The sequence below is a fragment of the Myotis myotis genome, unplaced genomic scaffold (genome assembly GCF_014108235.1).
Source record: "Myotis myotis isolate mMyoMyo1 unplaced genomic scaffold, mMyoMyo1.p scaffold_m19_p_12, whole genome shotgun sequence".
Classification (NCBI taxonomy): domain Eukaryota; kingdom Metazoa; phylum Chordata; class Mammalia; order Chiroptera; family Vespertilionidae; genus Myotis; species Myotis myotis.
The window spans coordinates 57,393,959-57,420,376 of NW_023416316.1; the positions used below are offsets into that span (position 1 = coordinate 57,393,959).

Consider the following 26,418-nt stretch of genomic DNA (forward strand, 5'->3'; position numbering starts at 1 on the left):
CCCACACTCCAGGGCGCTCAGTGAGACGTGACAAAGGAGTTGGCCGGGGCCTTGGGGGCCAGGAATCACAGGGAGGGTCACGAGGGGCTCGCAGGGAAGGCTCTACGAGGGGAGATGCCGGCTTGAATGGCGTGCGGGGTAGGGAGGTTGGATGAGTGACAAGCCGAGGCGTGCGGGACTGAAGCCTCCGGCAGCGCTGGCCGCGGCCGCGCGCGGGATGAGCCGTGGCGCGTGCGCAGTCCGACGCTGGCGCCGGGCGCGCGGCCCGCGGGAAGCCCGCCCGGACCCGCGAGCGCGAGACCCCGCGCGCCGAGGCGGGAAAAGGCTGGCGCATGCGCAGACCGGCGCTCCGGGCTGGCCAGGATGGGGAAGGGGAGGTGGAGTCTCCAAGAAGGAACTTGACCCGTTAGCAGCCGTAGGCCATGGCGGCGCGCTCGCCGCCCCCTCCGCCTCCTCCGCGGCTTTCGGGGACCCGGTCCTCACGTGTTGGGCGGGGAGCTGCGGTCCACGCAGTGAGCAGCGAGGCCTCGGGCCTCGGCGGTGAGGCGCGGGAGGGCGTCGTGGACCGAGGCGACATACCCTGGCCGAGTAGAGAGGGGTCGGGGGGCCAGCGAGGGCCGGGGGGGTCAGCTCCGGCTCAGGCTCCCCTGCTCAGGGCGCCCCCGGGGTCCGAGCGGCTAGAGGGCATCTCGGTAGAGGAGGTCATGGTGGCCCGGATGCAGCTGCTGGAGGAAGAGCTGAGCAGCCTCAAGGAGGAGCTGGCCCTGTGTCAGGTATCGAGGCCTCCGCGGCGGGCCGGGGCCTGTGGGGAGGCGCGACCCTCTGCCTCCGCCTCGGGCTGCGTGGCCGCGCGGGTTGGGGACCTAGCCAGCCCCGCCCGCGGCGCTCCCTCCCGGCTCCCCGCTGCCCGCCCGCCCGCGGGCTCCCGCCCCTCCCTGCACAGCCGCGGACTGAGCTCTCGGTTCCCCGGGTTTGGTTCTCTTCGCTTGGGTGCCGCCTGGACCGGCAGTCACGCCCTCCCCGCACCTCCTCCCCAAGCCCAGTCTCCGCCGAGCCGCAGAGGCTCTGGGTGCCGCGGGCGCGGCGTGCAGGGCACGCGCTGAAATGCGGAACAGGAAAGTTTAAACACTCGTTCAAGTCAAATGCACCGAGGGAGGAGCCTGTTTTTAATGTTCAAACCCACACCTTCTCTTGTCAGTCAACTTAAGTTGGAAACAGACCCATAACTTTGAGGGCGCCTTGGGCCGGGAACTTGCACACACAGTAGGTGATGCTTGATCCTTAGGAACCCGCCACAGGAGGCCCCCCGGTCCTCGAGCGGGAAATTTTACTCCAATTATTAGAGTCTAATGTCATTTCCTAGGTCAGCGGCGTGCACATGGCGTTCCGTGATGTGCAGAGTGTGTGCACCAGAGGTGGCTGGATCATGTGCAGAGAGAGTTGATGGCCCTTTCATGCTGCATCCTGACCACACTCGCTGGCTGTTTGCAGGGCCTTTAGACGGGGTTGGGTCATTCAATGTTGGGGTTCACTCCAGAGTAGGTCTTTGGATCACTGTCTTTGAGACAGAACCAATCGGGAGCCGCAAAACACCAAGGTGTCTTTAGGAGTGGAATCAGCGAATCAGCGGTTCTCAACCTGTGGGTCGCGACCCCTTTGGTGGTCGAACGACCCTTTCACAGGGGTCGCCTAAGACCCTCCTGCATGTCAGATATTGACATTACGATTCATAACAGCAGCAACATTACAGTTATGAAGTAGCAACGAAAATAATTTTATGGTTGGGTCACAACAGGAGCAACTGTATTTAAAGGGCCAGAAGGTTGAGGAGAGGAATAAAAATCCATGAAATTCAGAGTTTGTGCTGTTGGATGATTTTGCCCCTTTTGTAGGTCCTTGCTGATTGACTCGGGGCTGTAAAAACAGGACACCCTCGTTGAAATTGAATATGCCTTTTGTTTAAACAAGTGGGTGGGTATTAGGTGGCTGCCTCCTTTTTTATTTTTCCATTTTCTATTCTTCAGTGGATAAGGATGGAAGAGATTAAGATGCTAGAGAAGTAAAGCATGGTGCCCTCTGCACCCCTCACCCTTGCGTAGTTTACAAATAGGAAACCATTGTTTCACTGTAACCCTTGTTACTTTGGGGTCCTAAGGTACTCTGTGCCCATATCTTCTACACTTGCCTTCATATCCCTCATTCTGTATTTCCCAGAGTTATGCCCTTGCAGCGGTTCTCAACCTGTGGGTCACGACCGCTTTGGCGACAGGGGTCGCCTAAGACCTTCCTGCATATCAGATATTTACATTACGATTCATAACAGTAGCAACGTTACAGTTATGAAGTAGCAACAAAAATAATTTTATGGTTGGGGGTCACAACATGAGGAACTGTATTTAAAGGGCCAGAAGGTTGAGAACCACCGCTAGTGGCTAAGAGGAGCTAAGATAGTTACTTTTTATGATTGATTTGATTTAGAAAATCTGTTGGAAACAGCCCGGTGACTGGCCTCTTCCCCTAAATCAGTGGTTCTCAACCTTGGCTGCACATTAGAATCACCTGGCAATCTTTTTAAAATCCTGATTTCTGGGCCTCATTCCGGAAATAAGGATTTTAAAAAGATTCCCAGGTGATTCTAATGTGCAGCCAAGGTTGAGAACCACTGCCCTAAATACATCCACTGTTACAGTCTTTAAAAAATTGGCTTCAAACAGGGTGTTGGTTGGCCTTTGTGATGTTGGACATAGAAGGGACTAGGAAGATGAATGCAGTATTCTAGGCAGATGTAAGAATAGAGATGGCCATAATTAGCTTAGAGCAGTGGTACCTGAGATTTTTGTAATATTGACACTTAGGTGATCATAGCCATTCCAGTAATGTGAGACAAGATTGCTAGTTTCCCGAGTATCATAAAACTTCAGTCAAACCATACTCCTGCTCTTGGAGAAACAGGGGAAGTCGAACTCCCACTTGTTTTGTAAACAAGTATTTAAGGAATTAAACATTCACTTTTACATATTTTTTTTTGCTTGTTCTTCCACTTATTCAGCTAGAAATCACACTACCCAAGGATATAAAGTATTAACCCAATATTTTTTCAAATCTTTACAAAATTACAATTTCCAAAATAGGACATTCATTTTACATCTCAACCTAGTATACACATCATACAGACACACATAATTTCAGAAAGAATATTTACTATGTTATTAACTGATATTTTCTTTTAAATTGTTATTTAAGAAAATGCAGCTCAGATCTCAGATTTAAATTCATTTCACAACCTAGTAATGGGTCAAATGTACAGTTTGGTAAAAAAAAAAATCTGATAATTAAGTCTCTGGTCATAAGTAGTACATAGCTTCATTTAGGTTAGTTCCCCCCCCCCCCCCCCATTTAACTCACAGGAATTTAATTATATGTACTTGGAGAAATAAGAAGTTTGAGTGATTCCATATCTCCCCTCTATGGGAATGACTCAGAATAAGCATGTAATAGAAAACAATCTCAGTTCCAAATGTTTCTTTGAATATGAACATCTTATTCTACTCTATGTGATTGTATATTTAATTAAACTTTTTCCATATGGTCTCAGATTAGCAAGCAACATACACATAATGCTTAGTTTAAGAAAACATGATTAATTACAAGATGGGAGAAAAGCTGTCTGTCTTGGGTTTATTAAGGATAGGACATGAGCTTCCAAATGTAGCTTTTTCCAAAGGAATGTTCAATGATGCTCCAAAGGCTAATTTTAAGTCCATGACATTGATGCTTTGTCCATTGTTTAGAACCCAACTTCACCATATTTTGATTATTCAAGAATATGTGCTATTTGTGACAAAGGATGATGTGGGTACCTGTATGTAGACATTTATTACTCCTTTTGTAATATCAGATGAGAAAAAGTATGTGTAACATATGTATGTATGTGTATGTGTATGTATATATCAAAGCTTAGTTCCTTTGTTAGTAGCAGTCAAAACGCTGTAAACCAATTTCAGGTGAAAATTAATTAGGGTGTTTAAATGAAATATATATTCACTATTTCAACTTTAATGATGAAACTAACTTTCAAGAAGCATCAAATATTGGAATTAAGAGTATATGACCAGAGAACTCAGCCAGTTATTATTTTTTTGTTATACATTTAGCTGTGCTGTCCAGTCACTCAAAAAGAAAAAAAAAATTGAGAACATGCTGTATTAAATAATTAGAATCCTTATCATTGATAGTATCTTTATTCTGGGAGGTGAATATTTTCATGCAGTTAATTTTCATAATTTATTGAGTGGCTACTTTGTACTATACTTTGTAATTAAACTCCTTCCATTTTTTGTTTAAATATGGGAAATATATTTCATATGTTTATTGAATTCATTCCTCCAGTAAAGGTCAATTGGTGGCCTATTATGTTGTTAGACACTGAACTGGGGGCTGGTAGATTAGGAACCAGTGAAAAAGACAGTTTTGGGTGTCTGTATCTGTAAAGTGGATATATATTTCCATGCTAGCAGATAAGTGAAAGTCAAAGCTAATCCACTGCTAAGATAATTTAGGCTCAAGTCTCCTAGCATTTGGTCAACTCATTCATTGGCTGAGTTTAATAAACTGTGAGAAGGATTTTAAAATTTAATTATTCGATTCTGTGTAGAAGGTCTGTAAGTAATAATAATTTTATGAGTAATTTTTAAAGGTTTGTGTTTTTTTTTAAAGAAAATATTTAAGTGTTCTAAAGAAGTGAAATATAGGAAAACATAAAGACAGTGTTATTGGCAGTGGTTAGTTTTCTTGTTTTAATAATGTCTGGAACAGTTTGAAAACTAGTTTTGTGTTTTCTGGAGCCTTTATTTCTTTTCGTATATGAAAGGAAGTCTTTTTAGCAACTAGAAGTATAATCCACATTGAAGATGATATACTATTTAAATAACTGAGGCACTCATAAAAACTAATACATAGACTAGTCCCACATCCATTCATAGCATTTTATTGCTCATAAAAGAACTTTTTCTTTCAAACTAGGTATCACTTATGCATTTGAGTATTTTTAGGTAAAAAAGAAAACCTGCATACTGTTACTGACCATAAATAAAAGAAAGAAATTAATAATGAAATTTTAAAATAAAGAAATTTGGAAATTAGCAAGTACTTCCCAAAATGACTTCTGGGTATAAACTGTAAACAATAGAGTGATAGAGTTTTTTTACAGGATTCTTTTCCTCAGAAGGAGGCTTTTTTCTCTGGACTCTATAATATAAACAGCTTAAGGAGAATTTATTATTATTTTCTCTTTGTTGGGGATTGAAGGAGAGATGTAAAATAACCACTAACCATAACAACAACAAAAAGAAAAAAGTATAAATTAAAGTGTAAACATTTTCTCAACAGATATTTATAGATTCCTTATGTCACTTTCACTGCTAGAGCCAAGTCCTTTATTAGTAAGTCATACTTTTTTAAGCTGAAGTAATTCAGTTATTTTATAAATGTTGAAAACATTTTTTTGCATTCTTATTTCTATTTCTTGCTTAGTACTTTAGTTGAGATTAAAATACATGTCAATCTTTGCTAATTTGTTTGGAAGCAAGCTAGAAGATATATTTATAGCTAACATTGGTTTCAAGAGATTTTGTAATGTCATCAACGTACCTTTTAAAAATAGGGATATTAAAGCACATAATGTTGTATTAGCTTACTTTTTCCATATTTTCATTGCTTTTTGAGTAGGTTATGACATGTTTATATATGGAATGGGCAAAAGTAGTCTTACAGTTCGTATGGCAAATAATGCAATAATCCTATATAATAAAGAGCTAATATGCTAATTAGACCTGATGGCAGGATAACCTTCCAGAATGACCTTCCGGATGACCTTCTGGAAGGACCAGTGGGTGGGGCCATAAGGCAGCCAGGGCTGCGATGGGCCGAGCCCCTTGCACGAATTTCTTGCATTGGGCCTCTAGTTAATAAATAATATAAGAATAAACTATTTTTGCATACTTAAAACTGCAAACCTATTTTTGCACACCCTGTATTGACATTTCTTGTCTTTAGCTCAAATGTTGAATTCTTACTTTTAAATGGATAAAATAATGCATGATGTATAAGGATTGTTATAGTACTCTCTAGTATTCAGGCCGTCAGAAGTCTTTAAAGAAAAACAACACAGAATAGATAAAACTTAAAGCATTAAAAAATGAAAACATAAAAGTTTAGAAGTAAATATAGGTAAATATATTTCTAATATTGGAGTAGAAAAGGTCTTCTAAATGGTACATAAAATCCACAAGCTATAATGTAATTGATGGATAAATTTGAATATATGAAATAAATACCTTTTCTCCCCAAAGGTAGTTAAACAACAACATACTGGAAAAAATATTTCTAACACAATTGGTAGACATAAAACTAATTTTAAAATTTCCAACAACACTTCTTATATTTTATTGGCAGAGCATAGTCACATAGCTTACAGGCAAGTGAGGCCTGTCTTTTAATTGGGCAGCAAAGAGCTAAAATGTTTTCTGTAACTAATAGGAAGGGGATAATGGGTGATAGAAAGAGCTACAGGTAAGTGATATCTGCCACACAAGTAAACATGAACAAATAATCAAAAATAGTATTTTAAAATGTGCTGTAAAAAAAAAAAAATTAAACAGGTCAAGGGTTTAACCAGAGACTTACCAATTTTGGTAGCTATAAGTATAATTAGGGAAGTCTTCCTGAAGAGTTGACATTTAAGCCAAGACCTAAATGAAGTGAAGGAATAATCTACATGAAGATCTGGTGGATAGTACATGTACAAAGGCTCTGGTACAGGTGGAGCAAAAAAGGCAGTGTGAACAAGGGAAAGAGTGATAGATGAGGTTGAACAGGCGTATGTGGGGCCAGATAATGGGGGGTCTTGTAGTCTTGGTAAAGAGTTTGGATTCTTTTCCTAATTGTCAGGGATCAATTGGAGGATTTTGACTTGTTAAAAGGCTAGGCGGGGGCCATTGTGGAGAGCTGGGCAATAGATGGACTTGACTTGGACAAGGGTGATAGTTATGGGAGAGTTGAGAAGTGATTAGAATTGGGATATATTTTGTAGCTAAGGCCAATAGGATTTACTAATGGTTTGGATATGAAATATGGGGAAAAGAGAGCAACTCAGATTGAATCGTAGGCTTTTGAACAAATGAGTAGATGGTGTCATTTTCTGAGAAACAGAGGTGTAGGTTTCGGAAAGGGTAGGAAATCAAACATTTTATTTTTGGTAAGTTAAATTTGGGATACCTGTTAGGCACTCAAGTAGAATTGTTAGGCAGTTGGAGATTCAAGATATGGGTAGAGGAGATAGCTAGGAAGAGAAATGTGAGAGTCATCAGAGTAGAGTTGATATATAAAACCATGGGATTAAATGAGTTCACCTAGAGCAGTGGTTCTCAAAATTGTGTGCACAGAATTACCTCAGGAGCTTTTAAAAAATACTTGAACCTTACCTGAAACAAATTAAATCAGAATCTCTAGAGCATCACTATTGAAAGAAAACACAAACTCCCCAAAAGCGATTCCTAGCAGTCAACAGTTGATACCAACTGATCAAGGCCTTATGGACTGAAACTGTTTATTGTCCATTTGGATTTGGGTATATAGATGACCTTTAGAAATGATTTTAGCATAATAGTGAGAAGGGAAATCTGACTGGAGGAGGTTATAGAGTAAATGGGAATTAAAGAAATGGAGACAGAAGGGGCTCTTTCAAGGAATTTTGCTGAAAAGGGAGCAATAGCTAGAGAGCCATTTCCTTTTAGAGCAAATTTACCTTAATAGTCAGCATTTCAGCCCTGGCCAGCTTGGCTCAGTGGATAGAGTGTCAGCCTGCGAACTGAAGGGTCCCAGGTTCGATTCCGGCCGAGGGCACATGCCTGGGTTGCGGGCTCATTCCCCAGTAGGGGGTGTGCAGGAGGCAGCCGATCAATGATTCTCTCTCATCATTGATGTTTCTATCTCTCTCTCCTTCTCCCTTCCTCTCTGAAATCAATAAAGAAATATATTTAAAAAAAAATAGTCAGCATTTCAGTGTTTATACTCTAAAATGTGAAGGGTAGAAATAGTGTAAGCATATATGGGTTATCAGTACAAGAACTTTTTAAAAGAAAGCTTCCTGCTATATTTTTTAAGAATCTATTTTATAGCCGAGACCGGTTTGGCTCAGTGGATGGAGCGTCGGCCTGCGGACTGAAGGGTCCCAGGTTCGATTCCGGTCAAGGGCATGTACCTGGGGTGCGGGCATATCCCCAGTAGGAGATGTGCAGGAGGCAGCTGATCGATGTTTCTTTCTCATCGATGTTTCTAACTCTCTATCTCTCTCCCTTCCTCTCTGTAAAAAATCAATAAAATATATTTAAAAAAAAAGAATCTATTTTATAGTTATAGTACTAGTAATCAAGTAATATGGTGTTTTCATTTTTAACTTTATGTAGCATTTTGTCTTCTCCGTTACAGCTACAAAGCAATACATTTAAAATGTCTTCTTTTTTTTTTAAGGCTGATAAAGAATTTGTATGGTCTTTGTGGAAACGTCTCCAGGTGACAAACCCAGATATCACACAAACAGTCAGTTTGATTGTGGAAAGGTAAGTGCCCCAGTCATTTTTTCATGAGTATTTCGTTTGTTGAATTTGTTTTTCTTCATTATGAAAATTAGAACTTGGTGTTAATCCCCTAAAGTGGCAATTTTCAACCTTTTTCATCTCATGGCACACATAAACTAATTACTAAACTTCTGCGGCACACCAAAAAATATATTTTTTGCCCATCTGTCAAAAAATACAATTTTGATTCATTCACACCAGATGGCTATCATTGTGTTGGCTGTTGTCATTTTTTATTTGAAAATCTAAGGGAAAAGAGGTCAGTGCCTCTGACTAGTCAGGTAATGCATGTTTTCAAAATTCTTATAGCACACCAGTTGAAAATCGCTAACTGAAAGAGATGTATTTGATTTCCAAATGATAAAAGTATTTGATTTATTTCAAGGGATGCCAGTTCACCAGGTAGTACAGATAAGTAAGCCATATCTCTTGCTCATATTCTGACATATTTGGGAAGTTTGCAAGAAAGGGGTAAACTGTGACAGAGAGAGAGAGAGAGAGAGAGAGAGAGAGAGAGAGAGAGAGAGAGAGAGAGAGAGAGAGAGAGAAGGAGAAAGAAATAGAGATATGAGCTATTACAGCTCAACTTTAAAAATTGGAGAAGTCCCTGTTGTTTGGCTTCTTACTCTTAGATTGCTCTTCTTGACATCTTCCTAGTCATGCGCCATTTTCCCCTAAGATAATTGCAGTATTTACTTTAAAGCCTGGGATGACCTTGCCAGAGTGTAGTAAGTATTCTGGAATAGGTTGAGGGATTTCACTTAACACTCTGTATTATCCAGTGTGAGATGCCGTTATTCAACTGTAGATTATTAGGCCTCTACTTGGTCATTAGAAACAGCAGAGTGATGTTAGGTACTCCTTATCAAACATTTGATATACAGTACTCCCATGACACTTAGCAGAGCAATTAAAAACTTGCTTTCCTATTAAATGAATTCCATTACATTTCCTAAATGAGAAGCTAAGCATATGGATGCATTTTTCTTTTTCTTTATTGGAGTCATGATTATGTAACCTGAATATTATTTTTGATAATTTGAACTGCATTTACATTTGGAGTCACTTGCCCTGGGATCATTCGACTATTGCTGGCATTCAACTTTTTAAAATCTGTGATATATATATCAGTGTTTAATTTCACTGTCCTTGATTATTGTGAACTCTTAAAATAGTGTAATCAGTTTCTCCTGTTGCTTGTATGTCTAATTCATCAATCAGATTTCTCTTATGATAATCAGAATAAAGTCTTTTGTTAACATACCCTTGTAACTTCTTCAATCATCCTTGAGATAAAATGTGATCACTCTGCCCGCTCTGTTTTTTTAGCAGAATAAGCCTTTGAGGAGATATATTCTTGGCACTTCAGTTGTCATTTCTGTTATTCTTTCTTTATCTTCCTCTTTTTTATTTTTATATATTTTTAAACTTGCTAATTTGTTATATTTTTTAACTTTCCAAAGCTATTCTTTAATTTTCACTTTACTCTTGGTTGTGACAGAAGCAAATATTAAAATATTTTTAGGTCATTGTTCTCATCATTTAATATTTCTATTTTTCATCTATCTATATAAAAGCCCAGTGACCCTTATGGCAGAATGACCAGAATGCCTGGTCACTATGATGCACACTGACCGCCCTGATCACCTGATTGGGGCCTGCTGGCCAACTTCCTGGCCCCTCCCTCCCCAGATCACCTAAGGGGAATGGGGAACGGAGGGTGGGTGGCGGTGGATGCGGGTGGTGCCAGGTCAAGGCGGGTGTCGGCGGGGGTGGGGCTAGCTGCTGGCAGCTGGGGGAAGGAAAGCTTTTGAAAAACGTCTTTCTGGGGAGGCTTTTCTTTTCCCCCCAGTGGCACTCAATTCAAAGGCGCTAGCCACGGAGCTGCTTGCCGTGGAGTTGCCCAATCTCTTCCCACACCCACTCGGATTGAGTCTGGTGCACAGCAGGGTGGAACACCCTGAGCCGCTGCCCGTACGCGGGAAGCTGGCGGGGTTGGGGCGAGGACGCAGGGGCCTCAGAGCTGGACCACCTGGCCCCCAGCACGCTCTCCGCTTGGAAGTGTCCAGCTGCAGACCTCCGACCCCATTAACTGGATCAGTGTTGGGGTGGAAAGCGACCCAGGAGGGTGAGGAAATGAAACTTGGGGCGAATACCACACATGCAGTCCCCCTAACCTTCCCCTCCCAGGATAATTCTGGCTCCCTAACCTCCTAGGCGCCAAGAGATAAATGTGGATTTGAAAAGAGGCAGGTCCTAGAGGAGCTTCAGATGGGAGGACCAGAGGAGTTACCCACTTCTGACACCCCACCCTTTGCTTTAAGGCTGCAGTCTCCTTCCCTAATACATGTTGCTTGAAGTACACGATGGTTTGTGTTTAAACATGCGATAAACGTGGGGAAAGCAAAGTTTTGTGCTTTAAAACAAAAGAGTCTGGAGTCTTTGGGGGGGGGGTCTCTCTCTCTCTCTCTCTCTCTCTCTCTCTCTCTCTCTCTCTCTCTCAGACACACACACTCACTCCTTCCTCCCCTCTTCCCTGGCCTGGCAAATCTTCAAGGAGGAAGTTAACTCTAGTTCCTCAGAACTCACCCTGGCTGGATTGGCCTCTGTTTTGTTTTGTTTTTCTCTCACAAGGTTTTTCTCTAACCTCTAAACCAGCAGTCGGACATCCCTGGAGGGATCCTGGATTGGGAAAGGGCACAGGCCGGGCTGAGGAACTTCCCAGCCCCTGTGCACGAATTTCATGCACCAGGCCTCTCATATAAAATATACAATCTTTATTTATATAAAGGTGTGTGTGTGTGTGTGTGTGTGTGTATATATATGATATACAATTTATAAATGTACATATATTGGGAGTAGGCACTCAAAAGCCTTTTGCTGATAAGATAGATATGTAATGAAAAATTTTGGAATTACTGCTTTACAGTAAAGATTCTCAAAGTTTACTGTAACAATTAACTGTGAATAAGATATTAGAGAATTTACCTAAATGTAGATCTCTGAGTCTTTTCCCTGATCTACTGAATCTCTAGAGATGAGATCTAGGAGTTTTTTTTTAAAAAAAATAAGCTTTCCAGGTAATTCCGTTGTTGTAGTTCATTTATATAATGGCCCCTTGGCTTATGAATTTGGACCAATAGCTTTCTAAACCTACTGATAACTGTTATTAGGAAAATGGTTGTTTTGAAAGTAATCCTCAGCCATTTGTTGTAGGAAAATACTACAGTTAGCTCTTCTGAACATGGATGAGTGGGAAGCCCAGCTTTCTGGTAAATGGTTCCTTAATTAGTCATCTTGATTCTTGGGGCTTAAAAAATAAATAAATAAAAAAGCTCTCCTCTACCTGAACTCTTAAAAAAAAAGATAATTATTTAAAAAACATTTTATTACTTAATTATGGTGGCTGTTAAGTTCATACCTGCAGTGTAGACTGGCACATTTGAGACTCAGGAGAGTTGATGATGCAGATAAAGACTGAAGGAAAATTTCTTGTTCATGGAGGCTGGTCTTTTTGTTCTATTCAGGCCTTCACTCATTGGATGAGGCCCACTTATATTATGGAGGACATTCTGCTTACTCAGATTCACCAGTTTAAATGGTCATCATATACAAAAACACCCTCCAGGTTTCCACATAAAATTAATCATCAGTGTAGGCTATTGAAGTCTTCAACTATTGTAATTGAGTTGTCCATTTCTCTTTTCATTTCTGTCATTTTTGCTTCATGTATTTTGGTCCTGTGTTTATTAGGTACATATATGTTTATAATTATTACTAGAGGCCTGGTGCATGAATTTGTGCATGGGTGGGGTCTGGCTGAGCCACCCTAGTCGGGGCTGATCAGATCAGGCCAACCAGGGGAGGAGATATGGCAGGTTGGCCAGCTGGCCTCACCCTGACCTGGGTGTTGGAGGCCGATCGGGGGCCTGGCCTCCTGGAGGGGCAGGTGCGGATCAGGGACCAGATCAGGCTGGTTGGCTGCCGCAGTGTGCATCATAGCCACAGGTTGTTCTGGTCATTCTGCTGTTCCGGTCGCTGGGCTTTCATATATATAGACTAGAGGCCCGGTGCACAAAAATTTGTGCACTCGGGGGGAAGGGGGGCGGTCCCTCAGCCCGGCCTGTGCCCTCTCACAGTCTGGGACCCCTCGGGAGATAACGACCTGCTGGCTTAGGCCTGCTCCCGGGTGGCAGAGGGCAGGCCCAATCCCTAGGTGCAGCCCCTGGTCAGGCTCAGAGCAGGGCCGATTGGGGAGTTGGGGCGCCGCCCCCTGTCATGCACAGAGCAGGGCGGATTGGGAGGTTGCGATGCCACCCTCAGTCACGCTCAGGGTAGGGCTGATTGGGGGATTGGGGCACCGCCCCCTGCCACACTCAAGGCAGGGTTGATGGGGAGGTTGCAGCGCCACCCCCTGTCACACACAGAGCAGGGCCAATCGGGCTTGGGGCGCTGCCCTCTGTCACTCACAGAGCAGGGTCCATCAGGGGGGTTGGGGCTCCGTACCCTGTCACGCACAGAGCAGGGCGGATCAGGGGGTTGGGGCGCCACACCCTGTCACACTCAGGGCAGGGCTGATGGGGAGTTTATGGCTCTACCCCATCACACACAGAGCAGGGCCTGTGCTGGGGGGGGTTGGGGCGCCGCCCTCTATCACCCACAGAGCAGGGCCAATCGGGGTTGGGGCGCCGCCACTGTCACACTCCGGGCATGCCCGATGGGGAGGTTATGGCTCTACCCCATCACACACAGAGCAGGGCCCATTGGGGGGGGGGTTTGGGCGCCGCACCCTGTCACACACAGAGCCGCAGGGCGATCAGGGGGTTGGGGAGCGCTCCCCTATCAGGCACAGAGCAGGGCTGATCAGGGGGTTGGGGTGCCTTCCCCTGTCATGAACAGAGCAGGGTGGATAGGGAGGTTGTGGCCCCGCCCCCCGTCACACACAGAGCCACAGGGCGATCAGGGGGTTTGGGCGCTGCCCCCTGTCACACTGATCCTGGTGCCGGGAGGCATATTACTCTTTTACTATATAGGATAGAGGCCTGGTGCACGGGTGGGGGCCAGCTGGTTAGCCCTGAAGGGTGTCCTGGATCAGGGTGGGGGCCCCGCTTGGGTGCCTGGCCAGCCTGGGTGAGGGGCTGATGGCTGTCTGCAGCTGGTCACACCCCCTTCAGGGTGGGAGTCCCCACTGGGGTGCCTGGCCAGTCTGGGTGAGGGGCTGAGGGCTGTTTTCAGGCTGGCGGGTGACTGAAGCTCCCAACCTGTCCTTTTTTTCTTTTTTTTTTTTTATTCTGGGCCAGCTTTAGCTCTGAGGCTTGGCTCCAGCTCTGAGGCCTCGGCTGTTGAAAGCAGGTATCTGGTTTGTTTGGGTTCTGTAATCGAAACACTGTTTCAACTCCAGCTCTGAGATCCCGGCTGGCTGAAAGCAGGGATCTGCGTTTGTTCTATAATAGAAACAATGTTGCGGTCTTGCTGGCTGAAGCCCGGCTGGCTGAAAGCATGTTTCTGGCGTTTTGTTTAGCTTCTATATTTGTAATAATGTTTCAAACTACAAGCTCAGAGGCCGGCAAGGCAGGCGGGGAACCTGGCTTCCTCCATCACTGGAGCAAGCAAGCCTCATGTTCGCTTCAAGCTGCCTGGCTGCTGGCCACCATCTTGGCTGGCAGTTAATTTGCATATCGCCCTGATTAGCCAATGGGAAGGGTAGCAGACTGACACCAATTTGCATGTTTCTCTTTTATTAGTGTAGATAGATATCTTCCTGATGGATTGACTCTGTTATCATTATATGTCTTTTTTTATACTTTACTTTCAATGTATTTGAATTCTTGAATCTAAAGTATGTCTTACATAGACTGTGTTTTTTGGATCATGTTTTGTTTTTTTTTAATTCAGTCTGACAATCTCTGCCTTTTGGTTGGATTGTTTAATCTATTTACCTTTAAATGTTATTATTGATATGGTTGAATTCATCTCTGCCATGTCAGTTTTTGTCTTCTATATATATATAATGTCTTTTTTGTTCCTGTATTCCCTTCTTTACTACTATCTTTTGCATTCAGTGAATATTTTCTGTTGTAGCATTAAAATTTCTTTAATAATTTTTTTCACTGATTTTTTAGTGGTTGTGTGTGTGTGTATATATGTTCATGCATGTCTGTGTGTGTCTGCTCTCTAAGATATTTTAACAGAATCAGCTTCCTATTTTTCTACGCTTATTTCCAGTGACATATAGAAACAATACTGAAGTTCAGCTATATTTCCTTATGTCTCTTCCTTTGCTATTGCTGTTATACATATTAAATATGTTAATGTTAAAAACCGAACAATGCATTTTTATAATTATTGCTTTATGTTATGTTGTAATTTCCTTAACCCAATAAAACTTGGCTATCATCCACCTCATTTGTGCTGTTATTGATAGTTATGTTATGCACATATTTGTCATGTAATTTAAGCCCATCAATTCTTTATGTATATATTATTTTAAGTAGTTGCTTTTCAAATTGGTGAAGAGAAGAAAGTAGAAAAACATGCTTTAAACTATATTTTATTATAATTTACTAGTGTTCTTTTTTTTGTGTGAAATCAAATTACTGTCTATGATCACTTGGTGCTTCTTATAATTTCTATCTTTTTTTTTGGTCTTTGTTGCAACATTGTCATTATACCTTTCTTTAATTTTAAAACTATGGCTTCCTTTAGTTTTGTGAACATATTTATAAAGGTTATTTTGAAGTTTTTTTGATAAATCCAACATGTCACACTCTCAGTTTATGGATTATACTTTTCTGTTTCTTTGCATGACTTACAATTTTTTTGTTAGAAAGTGGACATTTGAGATATTATATTGTAGCAAATCTGGTTATTGACCTTCCCTACCCATTTCCTCCAGATTTTTTTGATTGGTGACTGGCTGGATTAATTAAAGTCTATGTCCAGATGACAGAGATTTTGGTAGGACTTTCCTGTTACCTTTCCTTAACCACACCCAGCTGTTAAATGTCACTAATTGGTGGTTGATTGTTCAACTGTTTTCAGTAATGCCTTAGGGCAGTGGTTCTCAACCTGTGGGTCGCCAACCTGTGGGTCTCGACTCCTTTGGGGGTCAAACGACCCTTTCACAGGGGTCGCCTAAGACCACTAAGACCATCGGAAAACACATATAAACAGTGGTTCTCAACCTTCCTAATGCTGCGACTCTTTAATACAGTTCCTCATGTTGTGGTGACCCCCAACCATAAAATTATTTTCGTTGCTACTTCATAACTAATTTTGCTACTGTTATGAATCGTAATGTAAATTTCTGATATGCAGTATGTATTTTCATTGTTACAAATTGAACATAATTAAAGCATAGTGATTAATCACGAAAACAATATGTAATTATATATTCAATATGTGTTTTCAGATGGTCTTAAGCGACCCCTGTGAAAGGTTCGTTCAACCCCCAAAGGGGTCGCGACCCACAGGTTGGCAACCCACGGATTGAGAACCGCTGCCTTAGGGTGTAAGTTGCTCTACAAACTAATTTGGTGTGGCTCCTGTGAAGTTTCTGAGTCAGTGTTTGACGTTTTTCCAAACGCTTTAAGTGCTTCTCCTAGCTGTCTTATTCCTCCTTTCTCTCTTGCAAACTAGCAGGCCTACAGTTTAGCATATATCTTGACTTTCCTACCAAACTACCTTTCACCATAAACTACACTGTTCATGAGAATGCCTCTAGGCTTGAACTTCTCAACAATGTGTTGTAAATGAAGTCAAATCCCTTTGGGAAGAGATTAAGACCTGTATATTTTACTTTGCTTCTCTACCCTCTTTTCCATACCAGGCAAAATGGGAGCCAGTCCTCGGGAGCTGAGAGTATGGACAATATCATGTTTCTCTCTGAGTGACACCACCACTCTAGGAACTGATTGCTTGGTGGAGGGGAGACAGCAGCCTTAGTTTCTCTTGGCTTGCCTCAGTTGTTGTGGAACCACTGCTGTCATAAGCTGGGCAAGGGAGTTTGGGTCTTCAGTGCTCAGTGCCCAAGGTAGAACCTTTTATTTTACAAATGGTGATTGGGCAGAAAAATGGACTCATCTCTCAGTTGCATTTGACTAGGACTTGGCCTCAGCGACAATTAGCTGGGGGCAGGATGAAAAATGCTGATGTCTTGCTCCTGGGGAAAAGAAGCTCTCCTACTTGGAACTTGGGGGAGATGGAGGAGCCCTTTGCTCTTCAGCATTCTGGGGTGGACTCTTCACCTTGCTGAGGAAGGGAAATTGTCTTGGTTCAGATACCTTAAGTGCTGGCAGCAGTGAGAATGGCTGTGTTAGACTGGTGGGGTCAGACCAGACCTCAGTTCAGCAACCTTGGTACAGACAGTCCCCGGGTTACAACGTTGTTTTGTGGTTATGTTGCCATCTCTCATTTATTTATATAAAAAAAAAAGTTCATCATTTCGACGTATGTACATATGTGCTTTATGTTTTTTTATTATTTATTTACCACAAGTAAAGGTCAGGAATTGTTATCTTTCTTTTAAATTTTTTTTACTGTTTCACTTCATTACTGCTGTGTATGTGCTCCATGTGAGTGATGTAGGTGCTTATGTAGGTGGGTTCTGACACAGTAGGAACGGATCTCCGATGTAACTGGAGGACCTACTGTACTTGAGTTCTGACCAGGAAATAATTCAGAGCCAAGACTCAAACTGTAAGAAAACATTTATTTAGAAAAATCACAGAGGTAGAAGTAATCTGTAGAAGAAATGGGCTTAGGAAACAAGTTATAGAGGCAAAGGAAGGGCCTTTGGAGCTTAGAAGTGAAGAAGGTCAAGGTGAAGTGAGGAAGGCCAAGGGGATGTGGCTCGGGAGGAGGAAGGGAAAGGGAAAGACATGGGCATGCTCCCTAGAGAGAGAGCAGGCTGGGTCCTCTGTCCTAAGGGTTCTAAGGATGGAGATTTTAGGGGAGGTCACAGAGGAAGATCTTAATAGAATATTCAGCAGTTTTCCAGCTGTGTTCTTTGTGGTCTTCACTGATTGGTTGGTGCCCAGGTAGGGGTGGGGTCATTATCCTGAGGTCAGCCATGGCATTGCTTGTCTGGTTTTGTTGCTTTTCTGGGCCTGCTGCTGAAGTATAACTGAGACTTAGATGTTGCTCTGCTCATGTCTATCTTATTGACTACCATATAAACACTTGGCTTTCTTACTGATTTTTTTTATGATTTTTGCTGAATAGGTTTCTTCATTTGCTGTTTGCCTTTAGGACCATTTGCACAGGCTATAGTGTTCACCATTTTCACCTGAGAGTGGGTCAGCAGAGCTCCTCACATGGTCATGCCAGAAGTAGATCTCCCAATATTTGTTGTTTTAAGCATCTTGATTTTTTGATAATTTGTTGTCTAGCAATAGATTACTTATACACTGGATCAAAAGATATATACAATTGTAATTGTGATATGTGGTGCCAAATTATTATTCCAGTTTATATTTCTAGTAGGAATGTAAGAAGGCGCTTCTTTTCCCTAAATTCTAGCCATCACATAGTTTTCAGATGTTCTGATCTTTGCTTACCTGAAAGGTAAAAATGAAATTTTGAAATAGTTTTCATTTCATTTTTATGTATAAATGAAGTCTAAGAGCCATTTTATATCCTTTTTTTTATACTTTCTGTACCCATTGCCTATGGCATTTCTATTTCATATTATCTGGTGCCCTACAAGCTTAGTATTTTATTTTTATATTTATTTTTATATATATATATTTTTTTATTGATTAAGATATTACATTTGTGTCCTTATCCCCACGTTATCCCCTACCGCCCCCCCATTCCTCTCACCCCTGCTCATGCCCTCACCCCACCCTTGTTGTCCATGTCCATTGGTTAGGCCTATATGCTTGCATATAAGTCCTTTGGTTGATCTCTCCTCCTTACCCCCACCCTCCCCTACCTTTCCTCCAGGGCCCGACAGTCCAATCAATGCCTCTCCGTCTCTGGATCAGTCCTTGTTCATCAGTTTATGTTGTTCATTATATTCCACAAATGAGTGAGATCATGTGGTATTTATCCCTTAAAGAATATCCTTCAGCATTTCATATAATCCTGGTTTGGTGGTGATGAACTCCTTTAGCTTTTCCTTATCTGTGAAGCTCTTTATCTGACCTTTAATTCTGAATGATAGCTTTGCTGGGTAAAGTAATCTTGGTTGTAGGTTCTTGGCATTCATCACTTTGAATATTTCTTGCCACTCCCTTCTGGCCTGCATGGTTTCTGTTGAGAAATCAGCTGACAGTCGTATGGGTATTCCCTTGTAGGTAACTGTTTTTCTCCTGCTGCTTTTAAGATTCTCTCTTTGTCTTTAGCCCTTGGCATTTTAATTATGATGTGTCTTGGTGTGGTCCTCTTTGAATTCCTTTTGTTTGGGGTTCTCTGCTGCTTCCTGGACTTGTACGTCTACTTTCATCAGGTAGGGGAAGTTTTCTGTCATTATTTTTTCAAATAGGCTTTCAGTATCTTGCTCTCTCTCTTCTTCTGGCACCCCAATAATTCGGATGTTGGTACGTTTGAAGTTGTCCCAGAGGCTCCTTACACTATCTTCATATGTTTGGATTCTTTTTTCGTTTTGCTTTTCCGGATAGGTGTTTTTTGCTTCTTTGTATTTCAGATCTTTGACTTGATTCTTGGGATCCTCTCGTCTGCTGTTGGATCTTTGTATATTATTCTTTATTTCAGTCAGTGTATGTTTAATTTCTGACTGATCCTTTTCCATTTTTTTGGCATTCTCATTAAGATCCTTGAAGGTCTCACTAAGTTCCTCGGAGGTTTGTAGAAGATTCTTGAGTAACCTTATAACTGTGGTTCTGAACTCTATGTCCTCCATTAGTTTGCTTTCCTCCATTTCTTTCATTTGTGACATGTTTCTTTGTCTTTGCATTTTTGGCTGACTGCGAGGAGCCACTGTATCTATAAGAAGAACTGCTGTGCTGGAGACACCCTTATGCGGTAGGACTTGCTTCAGTGGGGCTTTGGTGCTCACTGAGTCTGCTTCTTGAGTTTGTCCCTTATAGGTGTGAGGAGTTGAAATCTAGTATCTGACTCAGAGTACCTGACTCCTGGACCTCCAAGTCAACCACTGTGTGGGTCCACCCAGCAGGGGCTACAGCAATATCAACAGATTTCTCCTCTGTTTGGAGTTTGGAAGTTTTGGAGCCCTCTGATTCATTGCAGTTTGTTAGGCCGCAAAAGCGCAGGTGCCTCCTTTGTGCTACTGAGCACAGCTTGGGAGGGAATGTAGTGGGGCGGGGTCTCAGAGAGTTCCCAGGGCGGGGGAAAACAGCAATGCTGTCGTCAGAGACCCCCCGCAACTCCAACTCTGAGACTCCCCGAGTGCTTTGCTGCGCACCCCTACAGCAACAATGATGCCTGTGAGCAGCTCTGTGAGAAAGTCACCTTCACTTTCCGACCCGCTGCAAGACAGTCCTGTTTCTCCCCAGAGGAGCCTGGGACCCCAGCATCTCGCCATAAATGAGTTCAGAGCTTGTTCCCTTCCGATTGAAAAAAACTGCGCACCAAGGTGCAGCAGCCTTGCGTGCGCCCCTGTACCTCTGTTCTTGGTGCTTCTCCCCTCCTACTCGGTCTCAATGTGCTTTTTTCTTTCCTTCTAGTTGTAGAACTTCCACTCAGTCAGCTTTCCCATGGTTCTGGATGATAGCTGTTTTGTCTTATAGTTGTGGTTTTAATGTTGTTGTGGGGGGCGGCACTTACGGGTTTGTACCTTATGCCGCCAACTTGGTTCTCTAGTGTTTTATTTTTAGAAATTATTGGCTTCTCCTTTGAGTTTTTTCACTGCGTAACTTTTTCACTTCCACAAGCTTGCCATTTTCTTACTTTTCGTTAAATTTCACATCTGGAGGGTAATCTTTGATACCTTTTGGTCTGTTTTTGAACAGAAAATCAATTCCCAAGTTCAGTTACTGTCTCTTTCTCAGTGTCACTTAAAGTAATTCCTCTGTGTGCTTAACTTCCATACCCACTATCAAGGTTCTTAGCATCTTAGCTCTGAACATCTTCTTGATTTATTTTTCAAACATCAGTTCTGTTTTACATCTTCACTTTAAGGCAAAACAAGACACAAGGCACCAAAGAAAATAATTTATAAAATTTAGGTTAAAGGCAACCAATGGAAATTACTAAAACCTTTTAAATGGATATTGAGGGGAAAGTTATTACCTTTTGGAGTGGATGCCTAGGAGATGGCAAATGTTGCATGGAAACCAGAGTGTGAGATTCAGAAATGCATGACCATTATTAAAACAGATATCCTTATGACATTTGCTTATTTAAAAATCTCAGCTGAGTATCATTTGAGTGTCTCACACTGCTAAAAGTTAGAGAAAGATAGCTCTGTGCTTAGCTGTTAAAGAATATTGTCTGGTCAGAAAACATTTGCAGAAAGAGACAATTTATAATGGAGTTTGCTAAGTATTATGATAAGTATATTCATATTAATGTAATTATTTGTTTTCTTGATTTCTGAAAAAAAGATGTAAAAAGAGTTTCCAATAATTCTAAGTAGAAGTTTATGTTATTAAAAATAAGATTTTGAGCCTAGCCAGTGTTGCTTAGTGGTTGACTCTCAACCTGTGAACCAGGAGGTCATGGTTCAATTCCTGGTCAGGGCACATGCTCGGTTTGTGGGATTGATCCCTATTGTGGGGTGTGCAGGAGGCAGCTGCCCTATGATTCTCTCTCATCATTAATGTTTCCCTTTCTCCCTCTCCCTTCCTCTATGAAATCAATAAAAATATATTAAAATTTTATTTCTCTAATAGAATACAAATAGAAACATTTGTTTATATGTATTTTCCTGATGAATTTGTTCATAGAAAATGATTTTTTATAAATATTTGAGTTTAACTGTCATTATGAGTCTGTTTTGAACTCTTTTAGAAATTCTTTTTTCTTTTTTGCTGTGATTGCTACCTTTCTTCCAAATCTCGAAATCAATCCTCTACTTCAGCGGTCACCAACTTTTCGGACCTCATGGACAACCAGTTGGCGACCACTGCTTTACTTATCTAACCTGCTGTTGATTCCTCCTAGTGTATTCTTAATTTCAGATATTGCATTATTAATTTCTACTAGGCCTCCATTGACACATCCTGGTTGGTAGGAAGGAGTGGCTCTTCATGTGACCTTCACTGACAGCATGGAGAGAGTAATCTCATTACTACTGGGTAGTAGTGAAAGTTCTGACTCTCCACCAGCCACCTTCAACACTGCCCCAGTGAAGGGGACGTGGGGAGCCTTATTATAGCCTTGCTGGTGTGGGTGGAATGGGTCCACATTTTTTTTTTAGGTTCCCTTTTTCTGGTCCTTTGGCTAGAGAATAGGCTTTTCCTGATTTTTTTTTCTTATTGCGCTTATTAGTTGTTGACTTTTCTGCTTTAAGTCTGGGATATATGAGGCAAAAAGAAAATCCTGGCAGCTCATCACTGTTATTCCTTGGGTTCCAAGACTCCTAGCCAGTCTGCCCTTTTTCTCCACCTTCAGAGTTCCCTTGAGTATTTTTTTTCTTTTTAAATATATTTTATTGATTTTTTAGAGAGAGGAAGGGAGAGGGATAGAGAGTTTGAAACATCAATGAGAGAGAAACATTGACCAGCTGCCTCTTGCACACTCCCTACTGGGGATGTGCCTGCAACCAAGGTACATGCCCTTGACCGGAATCGAACCCGGGACCCTTAAGTCCTCAGGCTGACCCTCTATTCACTGAGCCAAACCGGTTAGGGCAAGTTTATTTTATATACAGTGCCCATGGTTTTTAGTTGTAGTTTGAGAGAGTCAGAGAGAAAAGTAGTCTTTTTTCCTGAGTGGAAGATGATCTTTTTTTTAAATAACAACTTTATTTTGACCCTGTATTTGAGAGTTAATTGAATTGAGTAATATAACATTTTTGGAATTCATTATTCAGAGTACAGTTTAAACAATTTGGAAAAACATGGCTGTTCTGTGAACATTTTTCCCCTTCCATGCCATAGTAATTTTTACTGATTATTCATAATGCTCTTTCCTGTTGAGTCCTAGATTAAAACAGATTTCCAGCCATCTGATAGGATTTTGTGCAGCTGAGAAATCCTATCTTCCATATCTGACCTAGAGCTTTATTCAGTTGAATATAATTATGTGAATTACAATGAGAGGGTCCCAGTTAGGTTAGGTCTAACGTCTATAAAATTGATGTAGTTACTCATAAAGTCAAATGAAAGGTTATCAGTTGTTACTGGAGTATCTTTGTCTTCAAAGTATCATATGTGTGGACAGTAATATCCCAGAATTCTAAAAGTTAAGTGTAGGCCTTCAAATCCTGCCATTGGGAATTACCATTTACTTTTTTGTGGGTGGGGATAGTAATGAATGTATAATTAATAAACAAACGAAAGAGTTTTAAAAATTCCCAGTAAATATAAATAATATTATACTCGTGAATGGCAAGCACATGTCATATGGAAGTATCACAGAGTAGCCCTCATTTTTTAAAACAAATTTTCATTTTATAAGATTATTTAGGAGAATATAAACCATAAAGAAAAAGGTGACCATAAAAACTCATTGAGTGAGACTGTAGTGTTTTACTACATATTAAACTATCTTATAGCATTAAAAACTACCTTAGGAAAAAATGTTTGTTTTTAAAGAAAAATAAGGAAAGGCATGTAGATGTTTAAATAGAATCCCAAGCAATAAAAAATAGTAAGGTCACTTTAAAATGTTCACATGCGGCACCGCCAATAATCTTCCGCCACTCAGTAACATTGATAAAGCCTTACTTACTGTTTTTAGTAATTCCTTTGGTAAATTTTTACGTTCTCATCAAAATGTTTCAAAGGAAAATGAACTAGACATAATTATATATAAACAATGCTGAGATCAACAGTATTTAAAGTAGTTGGAAAGTAAACTGAACAAGAAATATACTTCTGCATCTGCTTTTTTGAAAATACCTGGAGGCCTTGTTTTATCCCAAAGGCATTTCTAATTTACATAGCAAAGATAATATTATTTATATTTTCCTTTAATATTCAGATATGGTTATATTCACCAGATAAGAAATGTACCTAACATGTGAAAGCTAGTAACTAAGTCTGTACTTAAGAAAAGAACCAACCAGGTTTAAAGTAAATAACTTCTGGTTGAAGTTGAAAAATAGTGAACTTTTTGTCTCTAGCTGGCTTGTTCAGTGGATAGAGTGTCGGCTTGCGGACCAAAGGATCCCAGGTTCCATTCCTGTTAAGGGCACATACCTTGATTGCAGGTTCCTCCCCGACCCGGGCCCCTGTCCCAGGAGGCAACCAATCCATGTGTTTCTCTCACATCAGTGTTTCTTTCTGTCTTTCCCTCTCTCTTCCACTCTCCCTAAAATTCAATGGAAAAATATCCTTGGGTGAGGTTAAAAAAAAAGGGAAAAAAAGAAAAATAGTGAACTTTTTTGAAGTTTCACTTTGAGGTAATGAGGTAAATCTGATTTATGATTACATATGAAAGACAGTTAGTGATCCCAAATGAACATCTGACAATTTAGATTAAACTGAGTTTCCATAGACATTAATAGTATAGCTAATTATGAAACATCTATATGTATAAATAAAACTCTTGCTATTTTAGAATTTTTTAATTATGTAATTATGAATATTTATTATAATATATACATTTTTGTAATATTTCAACTAATTTAAAATATTTTCATTTTAATAGTTAACATGCAGAAGCAGTTATGCCCGGGCCAGTGTGGCTTGGTTAGTTGGGCATCATCACATGCACTAAAAGGTTGCTGGTTGGATTCTGGTTGGGGCACATGCTCAGTTGTGGACATGATTCCCAGTGTGGAGTATGCATGAGACAGCCAATAGAGTTTTGCTCTCATTGATGTTTCTCTCTCTCTCACTCTCCCCCCTTCCCCCTCCCCCTCCACTTCCCCCTCTCTTTCTCCTTCTCCCTCTCCTTTTCTCTAAAAATCGATGAAAATATCTTTAAAAAACGCACAGAAGCAGTTAAATGCAATACTTATAACTGGTGATTTCAAAATTTGACTTTATGTATAAGTTGCTTTTCAACATTAATGGAGGGAAGAAATAAAAAAGCTAAAACCGGATAATTTTTTAGTTGTGGAATGGAGAGCTATGAGGTGTAGGGAGTGGCATTTGGAATTGCGAATTGTTTTTGAGGAGAAGTTCAGTGTTATTACTATGATCCTGAATACAGTTGTCATTGGTATTATGGATTGGCTTCATTATGATTTAGTACAGTTGTTTCAGCAGAATTCCTACCTGCAAGATTAGTTTATTAAAACATAGCAATATACCCATAACTATATTCATAATACAGCCACCCTCCCCAAATAAGCATATCTTTATTCAGAACATGGTAGGATCTACGAGGAACTCTTAGACAAAAATTTGAAGTGGGAAAGTGTCCATAATCCTTTTCAAAGAATTATAGATTTAAACGAAATATAAATATCTAATATTAAAACCAAACTCACAGTGTTAATATTTTTTATATCCTCTAGTTAAATCTAAGAATTTTATGAAAGCTTTGTCTAAATTACATTAAATTTGCTTGTTCTTGAAGTCCAAGTCAAATATTCTAGCCAAATTTTTTTTCTTGGGGATCCTTAAAGTAAGTGGATGTGAGTGTTGCCATTCTGGTAGAATTTCCTGTTAAGATTTGTCTTCTTTCAAAAAGTTAAAAAATATATACCATTTATATTCCAAGGTAAATTATAAACTATTTAATTATCCAAGGAGTTTATCAAATTTTATTGCAGTAGATAGTAAGGACATGGACACATCAAAAGGAAGTCATAAGTCAATTAACTTCTGTTACTTGTTCACTCTTATATTAGAAACCGGATGTTTACAAACAAAATATGATTTTTGCCTTCAAAAGGTTAAAATATTAAATTATTAACTAACATTGTTGGCACATCATTGTTTCTAAGATTCATAATTGCCAGAGCAAATGATGTTTCCTTTTTAATTGTCCTCTGGCTCAGGTCTTCCTATTAAAATTGCTTTTGAATATGTGCTCAGTGTTTTTTTTTTTTTCTTTCAGTTGACTTTTCCCTGTTACGATCTCTAGGTTTGTGGGATTTGCTTCAGCTGTGGATGATATGCAAGATCAGTGGAGAGGTTTTAGCAATAAAGGAGGTAGAAGAGGATGCAAAACACATAGGAAGATCTTTCCTAAGCCTTGCATCTTTCACCACCCTAGAGAGCCTTTTACGTATTTTATCTTTGCTTTTTGAAAATTATTTATTTTGTTCTCAGAATAAGTGAAACTTCTTTATGGCCCTCAATTGAGAATAATTTCATTTTGGACCCTGTTTATAATTTTCTTATAGGAAGGACTTACCATATTCTGCTATGTGTACATTCCCTCTGTGTAGAATATAAACTCCTTGAAAGGGTCTTAACCTATGAATTACTGATTATATATAATAAATCATTTATAATACACTAGAGGCCTGGTGCATGAATTCGTGCACGGGTGGGGTATGGCCGGCCTGCCCCGATCGGGCTGAGCTGGCTAGGGGGAAGAAATGTGGGAGGTTGGCTGACTGACCCCACCACTGATCACAGTGTGGGGACAAATAGGGGGCGTGGCTGGCCAGGGGGAGGGGCCATGACCTGCTGGAGGAAGGGGTCGTGGGCAGTTGATGGGCTGGCCCTGCCCCCTGGTCGAACTCCTGGTTGAACTCCAGGTTGAGGGAACAATTTGCATATTAACTTTTTATTAT

General features: G+C 40.9%; 1 protein-coding gene across 11 annotated transcripts in view; it reads left to right on the forward strand.

Annotated features, from left to right (window-relative positions):
• The first annotated feature begins 352 nt into the window (after positions 1-352).
• The window catches only part of CNTLN (centlein), a 262,113-nt gene continuing 236,047 nt past the window's right edge, over positions 353-26,418 (forward strand). For 8 of the 11 annotated variants that reach the window (XR_004971322.1, XM_036331215.1, XM_036331216.1 and 5 more), the window contains exons 1-2: positions 354-773; positions 8,530-8,618. Coding sequence is in view for 10 of the 11 variants with exons in the window: in XM_036331215.1 (XP_036187108.1) it covers positions 423-773; positions 8,530-8,618 (440 nt within the window). In the remaining variant the exon portion in view is untranslated. Of the gene's footprint in view, positions 774-8,529; positions 8,619-26,418 lie in introns of all 11 variants that reach the window. The other 3 variants (XM_036331217.1, XM_036331227.1, XM_036331226.1) reach the window with 3 other exon arrangements.